Here is a 12,215-nt window from a genome sequence, read left to right on the forward strand (position 1 = left end):
TTGCTTGCTTGCTTGCTTGCTTATTTGCTTGCTTGCTTGCTTGCTTGCTTATTTGCTCGCTTGCTTGCTTGCTTGCTTGCTTGCTTATTTGCTTGCTTGCTTGCTTGCTTGCTTATTTGCTCGCTCGCTTGCTTGCTTGCTTATTTGCTTGCTTGCTTGCTTGCTTATTTGCTTGCTTGCTTGCTTATTTGCTCGCTCGCTTGCTTGCTTGCTTATTTGCTTGCTTGCTTGCTTATTTGCTTGCTTGCTTGCTTATTTGCTCGCTCGCTTGCTTGCTTGCTTGCTTGCTTATTTGCTTGCTTGCTTGCTTGCTTATTTGCTCGCTTGCTTGCTTGCTTGCTTGCTTATTTGCTCGCTCGCTTGCTTGCTTATTTGCTTGCTTGCTCGCTTGCTTGCTTATTTGCTTGCTTGCTTGCTTGCTTGCTTGCTTGTTTGCTTGCTTGCTTGCTTATTTGCTCGCTCGCTTGCTTGCTTATTTGCTTGCTTGCTCGCTTGCTTATTTGCTCGCTCGCTTGCTTGCTTGCTTATTTGCTTGCTTGCTTGCATGCTTATTTGCTTGCTTGCTTGCTTGCTTGCTTGCTTATTTGCTCGCTCGCTTGCTTGCTTGCTTATTTGCTTGCTTGCTTGCTTATTTGCTTGCTTGCTTGCTTATTTGCTCGCTCGCTTGCTTGCTTATTTGCTCGCTCGCTTGCTTGTTTATTTGCTTGCTTGCTTGCTTGCTTATTTGCTCGCTCGCTTGCTTGCTTGCTTATTTGCTTGCTTGCTTGCTTATTTGCTTGCTTGCTTGCTTATTTGCTCGCTCGCTTGCTTGCTTATTTGCTTGCTTGCTTGCTTGCTTATTTGCTCGCTCGCTTGCTTGCTTGCTTATTTGCTTGCTTGCTTGCTTATTTGCTTGCTTGCTTGCTTATTTGCTCGCTCGCTTGCTTGCTTGCTTGCTTGCTTGCTTATTTGCTTGCTTGCTTGCTTATTTGCTCGCTTGCTTGCTTGCTTGCTTATTTGCTCGCTCGCTTGCTTGCTTGCTTATTTGCTTGCTTGCTTGCTTATTTGCTTGCTTGCTTGCTTGCTTATTTGCTCGCTCGCTTGCTTGCTTGCTTATTTGCTCGCTCGCTTGCTTGCTTATTTGCTCGCTCGCTTGCTTGCTTATTTGCTTGCTTGCTCGCTTGCTTGCTTATTTGCTTGCTTGCTTGCTTGCTTGCTTGCTTATTTGCTTGCTTGCTTGCTTGCTTGCTTATTTGCTCGCTCGCTTGCTTGCTTATTTGCTTGCTTGCTTGCTTGCTTGTTTGCTTGCTTGCTTGCTTATTTGCTCGCTCGCTTGCTTGCTTATTTGCTTGCTTGCTCGCTTGCTTGCTTATTTGCTTGCTTGCTTGCTTGCTTATTTGCTCGCTCGCTTGCTTGCTTATTTGCTCGCTTGCTTGCTTATTTGCTCGCTCGCTTGTTTATTTGCTTGCTTGCTTGCTTATTTGCTTGCTTGCTTATTTGCTCGCTCGCTTGTTTATTTGCTTGCTTGCTTATTTGCTCGCTCTCTTGCTTATTTGCTTGCTTGTTTGCTTGCTTGTTAATTTTCTTGCTTGCTTATTTGCTTGTTTCCATAAATATATTTTGTAATCCAATGAATGTTAAAGGATTTCGTTTAGAAACTTGTTTCGAATAATGACGTAAACTAAACTACAAACGGTGATACTATTCGAAAATCACGAGAAAGTATGAGTGGCTTCCGTGACTCGCTTTCTGAAATCTTGTTAAAATTAGAGCAGTGTTATGAACGCTAATATTATTATCCGTTATACATTTTCACTATCGAGAATTGAAGAAGAGAGCTGTCGCTCGTTTAGTTAAATTCTATGCTCTTGTAACGTAAATAACTATTAATTCGACTTCAAAATTTACCATTTTTATATCAAATAAGGCACTATACTTTACAATATACTGTCAAATACAAGTCTTTGGGCTACGCTGCATACAGTACAGTAGGATCATTATTTATTTATATATTTATTTATTTATTTATTTATTTATTTATTTATTTATTTATTTATTTATTTATTTATTTATTTATTTATTTATTTATTTATTTATTTATTTATTTATTTATTTATTTATTTATTCATTCATTATGTAGATATAGGCTATGTTTCATTATAAAATAATCTCCTGTATTTACAGGTTGCCGAAAAAGACAAGGTAAACAAAAATACAATAATAGCGGAAATATTAATTTAGGATTTAAGTATCCATGCAATAAAGGTTGAAAAAGAACTGAATTAATGAAATCAGAGCAAAATAACATTCATTTATTCAGTCATTCATTATTCATTTATTTACTGCTTCGTTTCGTCGGCTTTTTCGTTTTGTTCAGTTCTTCATTTCTTCATTTAGACATTTAACCATGTACCTATTTTGCTCATTCAAGTATTATATTTGTTCATTTCTTTCTTTATGTAGGCCTGCGTGTATATATTTATGAATTTAACTGTTTACTACAATTTATAATTTCGATGATGCCTTTGTTATTTGCTTGTAGTTCATTACCCGTTCTGTGATCCTGTTAACCTCGTGTATCGAAATCACATTCAGTAGTTTTCTTACACAGTTGGCTTCGATACTTACCAAAGGCCATAGATGGAAGGGATTGTAAGCGCCATGACCGTCGCCAACACGCCGACAACAAATATAGAAACCCTCATTACCCAGATGATCTCCATTTCAGAAGCCTGTAAATAAAGAAATAACATTTTGTGAAGTACACCAGCGAAAGCAGGCAAGCTTAGGAACTACAAGGAAATGGAAACAAACATGTCACTCTTTATTCCAGAAGCAAGACTATACAAATGGATGGCGTGTTCCTTTAAGGGGAGATTCCACTGAAAATCATGAATATTTTCTAAAAAAAATCGGCTTTTTTCACTTTTTCAGAACATATATTTTATACCCCAAATGGATTCTGATTATAAATATTTTAAATTTTTTTATTAGTCTAAAGTTGTGAGGGGCGTAGCATTTAAAGAGACGTCAAAATTATTTCTTCAACAAATAATTATTTTTTACAAATTTCTGATTTAAAGTCTAGTAACTTTTTGTTCTGAAGTTGGCTTCCTGAAGTTGCTAGATGAATGTAGCTGAGAATTTTAATTTACATAAATATTAATTTTACTTTCAAATTCATTTTTCCGTAAGTTTATTTTTCTTGATTCATCACCAAACTTTTTATTTACTTACTTACTCACAAATGGCTTTTCAGGAACCCGAAGGTTCATTGCCGCCCTCACATAAGCCCGCCATCGGTCCCTATCCTGTGCAAAATTAATCCAGTCTCTATCATCATACCCCACCTCCCTCAAATCCATTTTAATATTATCCTCCCATCTACGTCTCGACCTCCCCAAAGGTCTTTTTCCCTCCGGTCTCCCAACTAACACTCTATATGCATTTCTGGATTCGCCCATACGTGCTACATGCCCTGCCCATCTCAAACGTCTGGATTTAATGTTCCTAATGTCAGGTGAAGAATACAATGCGTGCAGTTCTGCGTTGTGTAACTTTCTCCATTCTCCTGTAACGTCATCCCTTTTAGCCCCAAATATTTTCCTAAGCACCTTATTCTCAAACACCCTTCACCTATGTTCCTCTCTCAGAGTGAGAGTCCAAGTTTCACAACCATACAGAAGAACCGGTAATATAACTGTTTTATAAATTCTAACTTTCAGATTTTTTGACAGCAGACTAGATGATAAAAGCTTCTCAACCGAATAATAACACGCATTTCCCATATTTACCAAACTTTTTATGCCAAATATTAATCAATCTGGATGAAATTTTTACTGCAAGTATTTATGAAGTAGCTGAATGTTCTTCTTGTACTGAATAAAGATTACTAGCGACTCGAGGTCGGCCAGTTACCATTATGGGACGAAACAATATTCGCAATCTTCAACTTTTGCAGCAATAGTACCAACGCTGAGGAAAGCACACTGTTGCTAGAGCAGGAAGTTTACGAAGTGCACTAACCCTCTGGCGGAAGATGAGCTTGTAGACGTTCCTGGCGAACATGGAGCTGGCGGAGAGAACACTGGAGTCCGCAGAAGACATGACCGCGGCGGAAACAGCACCCAGCCCGAAGAAGGACACGAAGTCTGGAGTCAGATACTGCAGCACCATGGGCAGGATCATGCTGGTCTCCTCCGCCGTCAAGGGGTACGGCCCCTTGTACTCCGTCTCGTTCCACGCTGCAACACAGTTTTCAAGCTTCAGTTAAGAAGAAAATCTTCCAAAATCATAGCATAAACAGAATGTAAAGTGAATACGAGTATGAAATTTTATCACTATCAAAAACAATGAGATATAATCAAGTACAAACAAAAAAAAATATATGAAACGTAATGCTTTCGGTTGGTTGTTATTATGATATTTAGATTTTTACCGAAATGGTTCTTGATTGTGAATATAAATTATTGTTAAATATTTTTATGCTCGACCATGCCGAAATGTTGTAATTATACACCTGGTAGCAGCCCTTTAATGTACCTCATTAAAGTACACCTATTCACTAAAGTTCAGGTGTTCCATCAATCAGAAAACACCACTGTAGCAATATGAAATCGCAAGTATCGATTATTCTCGGATATGTAATCGAAAGACAACTAGCGAAACGTCACGGAGGCTGGAAATCCAATACTGTCGCAGAAGGTTATGTTCTGTTACTATAATAATTAGCGTTAATTGTAAATAATATTCAAATAAATTCAATTTGTCATCTCGTTTTTCTATGTCTAAATCAATTTCCAGGTTACATCAAGATTAATGTTCATTTTACTCTCCAGATTATATCAAGGTCAATGACATTTCTTTCTCGGAAAAAATCAATACTTCGCGTCTGCGTACATCTCACAATTTACGAGATATTGCACAAGGTCAGTTCCGCTCCCCAGTCAGATAAGAATAACATGAATACTTATGAATAATTTCAAGTTAGAAATATGGTCGAGAATAAAAAGTCGTATGAAACTTGACTATAATGGTAATTAAGACGCTCGTATGAAAATTATGAAACTCGCTTGCGCTCGTTTCATAAACATACTCGTGTCTTAATTACTACCATTATAGGCTCGTTGCATAATGTACTATTATTGCATTATACAAGGCTTTCATTTCAAAACCTCCCAGTCTAAATAACTAATTATTTAAATTGAATTCAATTTAAACAAAAAAAAACTCAATTTAGATATTGAGGAGGGAAGTCTGAAACCAGGCTTAATTGCATTTTAGATTCCACCCCCCCAGCCCCCCCCCCACACTTTGAAATTTCAAATGGCACCCCTATATTTTTGTATTTAAATATGAAAGAGCATTCAATCGCTTATACATCTCATTCATTTGTTTTCGCTCTTTTGTTTTCTGTCGTCGCCTGGCAACCTGTATTTTTGTTATTATCAGTTGATGGTAGGATGAAAACACAGCTTATTTTGTGTGATTTCCTCAATTTAATCGATAAGGATGATTTATGTTCTCTCTTGAAGAGTATACACCATTTTAAAATAATTTAATACACAAACACAACTATTACATGAAATGCTCAATAAGTTTTTGTAGCTTTATTCTCTTCAGCTCTAATCAACAATAACAACAATCCAGGTTGCCAGGCGACGATAGAAAACAAAAAATGCGAAAAAAAATGAATGAGATGTATAAACAATTGAATTCTCTTTCATATTTAAATACAAAAATATAGGGGTGACATTTGAAATTTCAAAGTTGAGGTGGCTGAATTCAATTTAAATAATTCGTTATTTAGACTGGGAAGTTTTGAAATGAAAGCCCTATATAAGATTATACAGAAGTAGTAAATATGGGGTGATTAAGGAGAAAAGGGCCATAGCTTACGTTGACGAGTTATAGTATGGGCGATTCTAAAGGAAAAACATGACGCAGGGGTTTCAAATGAAATTGATATCAATTTATTTCTCCACATAGTCGCCCTGGCGACAATACATCTATCTCAAAGGGAGGCCAGTTCCTTGATACCGTCACTGTAAAATATTTCACTTTGTCGACAGAAGCACAGCCTTACTTCTGTCTGCAATGCATCGTCAGAATGAAGGGACGGTTCTTTCAGGTGTTCTTCAAGCTTCGGGAGGAGATAAAAATATGATGGCCCCAGGTCGGGACTGTATGGAGGATGATCAAAGACAGTGAAACTAAGTCCCATCGCGCACAAAGTTTCCGGAATCCAAGTTCAGCGATTATCGCCTGCACACGCTCCGTCTTTTGTCACACAAGTTGAGAGTCCCATAATGTCTGACAGGAGAAGTAAACATTGCCGGCAGAGGAGGAGAGAAGTATAATTGCTATTCAAAGATAAGCGTGGAATGAGACCTCTGCCATTGGTTGAATAGCAATTATACTTCTAACCTCCTATGCCGATAATGTTTACTTCTCCTGTCAGACATTCTGGAATGAAGTATAGGTTCTTTAGAAGCACGAACAGACCAACGTCGCACAGTACTGATGTTTACACATTCATCTCCATGAACATTTATTCTTCCAATGAATATCAATCGGGGCCGCATTTTCTGCCGTCAGAAATTTTAAAACTTTAGAGCCTGTCACAGCAGGCTGCATTAGACGCACCGACGTACTCCTGTTACATGCCACCATGTTTCAAACTATAATTCAGAGTTCTCCAGTGACAGAGGTACGGAATTTGCGTCAGTGAAGCAGGAAAGCTAACTGAGTGGAATATATGACAACTAATACTACGAAATTTGTTAACAATAACACCACAAAATTAGGAGGAATTACTTTTAAAAACACCCTAAATTAGGAAAAAAATTAATTTAAGCATCCTTTCCCCTTAATTGAAAATATAGATAAAATTCTCATAGATTAGATTAGAGTCCTAAATGTGCAGCTTATAAATGAGGGGTTCAGGAGTAAAACATGGTAAGTGACGTTTTAATCTTTTGAAGTTATCAGGTAGGTAAACATTTATACATGCAACAGTTTGTATAGTTACCAGGAAAGTAAAAATCTGTGTACTTCTCAGTGGCGTAGCGTCAATGTAAGCTAAAAAGCTTAGCTTCCCCAGTTAATAATAATTTCATAATAAACCTGCAGTTTATGGACAAAATTATTTATTAATTTTAATAGAATTTATACTTACGCGTTAAATATTGTGATGCGGCAGCTCAGGATTATTTGTGATGCAGCAGTAAACAAGAAGCCTGCACACACCAGCTTCCAAGCAGACCGGTTTCTTCTGTGTAATCCACCCCGCAGATTTTCTTTCCCTTTTAAACTACCCTAGTCGCATGGCTCGAAAAGAAGCTAGCTTTAACATTTAAAATAAGTAGTTTCCGAGTTATCCCTATTCGTCAGTTGTGTTCAGTTGAAGTGTTAGTGTGCATTGTGGCTGATATAATAAATAATGAGCGAAATAACAGTTCCTGACACTAATTTACTTGAATTTTTTAGGACAATTGTATTATCAAGACTGACTTACGAACAAAAGTGTGATTTAAAAAACAAATGACCGACTCCCTTGCTGTCAATGAAGGACACAACCAAAAGACAGACGCATACTTACGTAATGATACTAATATTGTGATTTCTCTAAGTATGACAGGGAGTGAGCTAATGTTATACGTATACGTGTCTATTTGTTAGAGATATGTGTAAACCGTGAAATCATATTTTACTACGTATCATTTGAGGTCATGCCTTATTGGTGTTACTTACGATGTTCCAACCAATCTTCGACTGCTGACTTGAAATTGACTACTATTTATTTTAAGACTGTATTTTTGTAATACGTTTTCTCATATTGCATGAAAGACAACTTGAGTTAGCTTCCCCTGCTCAAAATTTCATGCTACGCCACTGGTACTTCTGCCATCTGTTGAGATATTGGAAAACTAACTTCTGCATTAGACGCAGAATGTAAGATACCATACTCTAAGCTACATAACTCACTTTTTACCAAAATGTCAGTTACCATGTTTTACGCCCGATCCTCTCAAATATGCATTCGAAATTAGGTACAAAGTAGTATCAGATTGAGAAAGAAAAACTTCCCAGCGATGGTACTTACGGGTAGCTTTGGCGATGGCACCTATGAGGACAGGAGGAATGGCCATAAGAATGCAACCGAAGGCCGCCACGTACGAGAGTATCTGGGCGCGAGCCGCCGTCTTGCTGGACAGCACCCGCTGGAAGTACACCTGGAACAACAACGGGGAGTCAAACTCGGACCTTTAAATACACAGCTTCGCATACTCTTGAATCATAAGCCTCTTACTCAAATATAATCTTCTATGAAATCATATATCCTCCAGATGTTTACTTTAACCCTCATTACCCATTTTTGACTTACACCACTTCTGCTCTGAGCGGCTCATATATATATATATATATATATATATATATATATATATATATATATATATATATATATATATACTGTGGAATCTCGGCCACCAAGTCACTCAATTGAGTGCGCTCCTTGTATAATGGCAGTTGATTCAATATATGTCAACATACATGTCGAACTTAGAGTAAGGTCACAAGAGGAGTGGGATTCGATCCGGTGCTGTGGATTGAACTTTGGTGTAGCTCAGTGATTAGAGCGCTTGGTACGTAGAACCAAGAACACGGGTTGGATCTCCGGCGCAGGAGCGAATTTTTCTCCTCTAACTACAATGTATACGTTCGTTTCAATGTAGAACGGAGTAAGCGAGTTCGTTTTTAGATATTCAGTATCATATTTGCAGAGATATGGTTGCTTTCTTTTCGTCATTTTTTAGAAACGATGCACCATCACAGACTTTACCCTGATTAAACGAGGTGTCAGCTAAGCATGGATAAGTAACCGGTGATTATGAATGGTGTACAAAAATTACATTTTAACCATAGTTTCGTAACCCACTGTAACTACATTTTTAACCGAGGTTGATGCACATCGCCACAACCATCACATCGTAGTATCAGAGAGTGGTGACTCACTTGCCATGGAATTCCCCCGAAGATGAGCAGCAGCCCGTAGTCGATGTAGTAGAAGTACTCCGAGGAGTCCACCTCGCCGATCCAGTCCACGACTTCGGGCGAAAGCGAGCCCACGTGCTCGTTGTACATGGCGAAGGGGATGCACATCCACTGCAAGAGAGCAGAGCGAGTCTACAAACTGTGCCATTACATAACATTATGAGAAAGTAATAGACTACGCTTTGATACTTCAACAGAAATGTACTTTTCCCCGACTATTTGTGGTGGAAAATCTACGGTTCATAGCGCAGTGTCTCCTAAGTGGTGATCAGCGGATACCTGGGGGTCCGTGGTACAAATTTAGTAGTAGTAGTAGTAGTAGTAGTAGTAGTAGTAGTAGTAGTAGTAGTAGTAGTAGTAGTAGTAGTAGTAGTAGTAGTAGTAGTAGTAGTAGTAGTAGTAGTAGTAGTAGTAGTAGTAGTAGTAGTAGTAGTAGTAGTAGTAGTAGTAGTAGTAGTAGTAGTAGTAGTAGTAGTAGTAGTAGTAGTAGTAGTAGTAGTAGTAGTAGTAGTAGTAGTAGTAGTAGTAGTAGTAGTAGTAGTAGTAGTAGTAGTAGTAGTAGTAGTAGTAGTAGTAGTAGTAGTAGTAGTAGTAGTAGTAGTAGTAGTAGTAGTAGTAGTAGTAGTAGTAGTAGTAGTAGTAGTAGTAGTAGTAGTAGTAGTAGTAGTAGTAGTAGTAGTAGTAGTAGTAGTAGTAGTAGTAGTAGTAGTAGTAGTAGTAGTAGTAGTAGTAGTAGTAGTAGTAGTAGTAGTAGTAGTAGTAGTAGTAGTAGTAGTAGTAGTAGTAGTAGTAGTAGTAGTAGTAGTAGTAGTAGTAGTAGTAGTAGTAGTAGTAGTAGTAGTAGTAGTAGTAGTAGTAGTAGTAGTAGTAGTAGTAGTAGTAGTAGTAGTAGTAGTAGTAGTAGTAGTAGTAGTAGTAGTAGTAGTAGTAGTAGTAGTAGTAGTAGTAGTAGTAGTAGTAGTAGTAGTAGTAGTAGTAGTAGTAGTAGTAGTAGTAGTAGTAGTAGTAGTAGTAGTAGTAGTAGTAGTAGTAGTAGTAGTAGTAGTAGTAGTAGTAGTAGTAGTAGTAGTAGTAGTAGTAGTAGTAGTAGTAGTAGTAGTAGTAGTAGTAGTAGTAGTAGTAGTAGTAGTAGTAGTAGTAGTAGTAGTAGTAGTAGTAGTAGTAGTAGTAGTAGTAGTAGTAGTAGTAGTAGTAGTAGTAGTAGCAGTAGCAGTAGCAGTAGCAGTAGCAGTAGCAGTAGCAGTAGCAGTAGCAGTAGCAGTAGCAGTAGCAGTAGCAGTAGCAGTAGCAGTAGCAGTAGCAGTAGCAGTAGCAGTAGCAGTAGCAGTAGCAGTAGCAGTAGCAGTAGCAGTAGCAGTAGCAGTAGCAGTAGCAGTAGCAGTAGCAGTAGCAGTAGCAGTAGCAGTAGCAGTAGCAGTAGCAGTAGCAGTAGCAGTAGCAGCAGCAGTAGCAGCAGCAGCAGCAGCAGCAGCAGCAGCAGCAGCAGCAGCAGCAGCAGCAGCAGCAGCAGCAGCAGCAGCAGCAGCAGCAGCAGCAGCAGCAGCAGCAGCAGCAGCAGCAGCAGCAGCAGCAGCAGCAGCAGCAGCAGCAGCAGCAGCAGCAGCAGCAGCAGCAGCAGCAGCAGCAGCAGCAGCAGCAGCAGCAGCAGCAGCAGCAGCAGCAGCAGCAGCAGCAGCAGCAGCAGCAGCAGCAGCAGCAGCAGCAGCAGCAGCAGCAGCAGCAGCAGCAGCAGCAGCAGCAGCAGCAGCAGCAGCAGCAGCAGCAGCAGCAGCAGCAGCAGCAGCAGCAGCAGCAGCAGCAGCAGCAGCAGCAGCAGCAGCAGCAGCAGCAGCAGCAGCAGCAGCAGCAGCAGCAGCAGCAGCAGCAGCAGCAGCAGCAGCAGCAGCAGCAGCAGCAGCAGCAGCAGCAGCAGCAGCAGCAGCAGCAGCAGCAGCAGCAGCAGCAGCAGCAGCAGCAGCAGCAGCAGCAGCAGCAGCAGCAGCAGCAGCAGCAGCAGCAGCAGCAGCAGCAGCAGCAGCAGCAGCAGCAGCAGCAGCAGCAGCAGCAGCAGCAGCAGCAGCAGCAGCAGCAGCAGCAGCAGCAGCAGCAGCAGCAGCAGCAGCAGCAGCAGCAGCAGCAGCAGCAGCAGCAGCAGCAGCAGCAGCAGCAGCAGCAGCAGCAGCAGCAGCAGCAGCAGCAGCAGCAGCAGCAGCAGCAGCAGCAGCAGCAGCAGCAGCAGCAGCAGCAGCAGCAGCAGCAGCAGCAGCAGCAGCAGCAGCAGCAGCAGCAGCAGCAGCAGCAGCAGCAGCAGCAGCAGCAGCAGCAGCAGCAGCAGCAGCAGCAGCAGCAGCAGCAGCAGCAGCAGCAGCAGCAGCAGCAGCAGCAGCAGCAGTTGTTGTTGTAGTAGTAGGTTTATTTTGCCTGGCAGAGTTAAGGCCATGAGGACTTCTCTTCCACTCAACCAGGTTTCAATAATATACATGAAATACAAAATTAGATTGCAAAACAACACGAAAGAAGATACCTTAGAAATTACATAAACTATAGTAGAAAATTACAAATAGTCAAGATCAGTTACATAATATAACATTACAAATAGTCAAGATCGGTTACATAATATATAAAATAATGTAGAAAATTACACATAATCAAAATCAGTTACATAACATAAGGGGAATACACACACACACACACACAAACACACAATTTATAAGATCTAAAATGCCCGAGACAAATTGGACGATCAATTTACTTGAGATATATTATTCAGTTAATATACTAATTGGAGAATACATATGGGTGACAAGACATAAAATGTTGATTAGCAAAGTCCTACTAAATGGCACACAAACACAAATGATTAAGTAATATATGAAGATAATAAAAAAAAGAAAAGAGAAAAAAAAAGAAGAGAGAGAAGAAAAAAAATAACAACTTGGCCATTTAAGACTATTTAGAAACTTCCGCAAGAGTCTAGTTCTGTTCATTAAAAGCATTTCTAAGTAGAGTGTACTTAAAAGATTTTAGACTCCGACTGCTCCTGATTTCCTATGACAAGGAATTCCGGGAACGAACTGTGTGTATTGTGAAGGAAGCAGAGTAGAGAGATGTTTGATGGAGGGGAATTGATAGAACATGGTTATGCTGTGAACGTGTATCACGGTTGTGGTGGGATGCTAAAAGTGTGAAGTGAGGAATTTAGG

General features: G+C 39.8%; 1 protein-coding gene across 2 annotated transcripts in view; it reads right to left on the bottom strand.

Moving 5' to 3' along the window:
• ChT (choline transporter) overlaps positions 1 to 12,215 on the bottom strand; it is a 149,244-nt gene that overhangs the window by 37,615 nt on the left and 99,414 nt on the right. For both annotated transcript variants that reach the window (XM_069817116.1, XM_069817115.1), the window contains exons 7-10: positions 8,995 to 9,144; positions 8,084 to 8,213; positions 4,006 to 4,223; positions 2,608 to 2,711 (exon numbers count right to left, since the gene is read on the bottom strand). In XM_069817116.1, the coding sequence (XP_069673217.1) occupies positions 2,608 to 2,711; positions 4,006 to 4,223; positions 8,084 to 8,213; positions 8,995 to 9,144 (602 nt within the window). The remainder of the gene's footprint in view (positions 1 to 2,607; positions 2,712 to 4,005; positions 4,224 to 8,083; positions 8,214 to 8,994; positions 9,145 to 12,215) is intronic.

This window comes from Periplaneta americana, chromosome 17 (assembly GCF_040183065.1).
Source record: "Periplaneta americana isolate PAMFEO1 chromosome 17, P.americana_PAMFEO1_priV1, whole genome shotgun sequence".
Lineage (NCBI taxonomy): Eukaryota > Metazoa > Arthropoda > Insecta > Blattodea > Blattidae > Periplaneta > Periplaneta americana.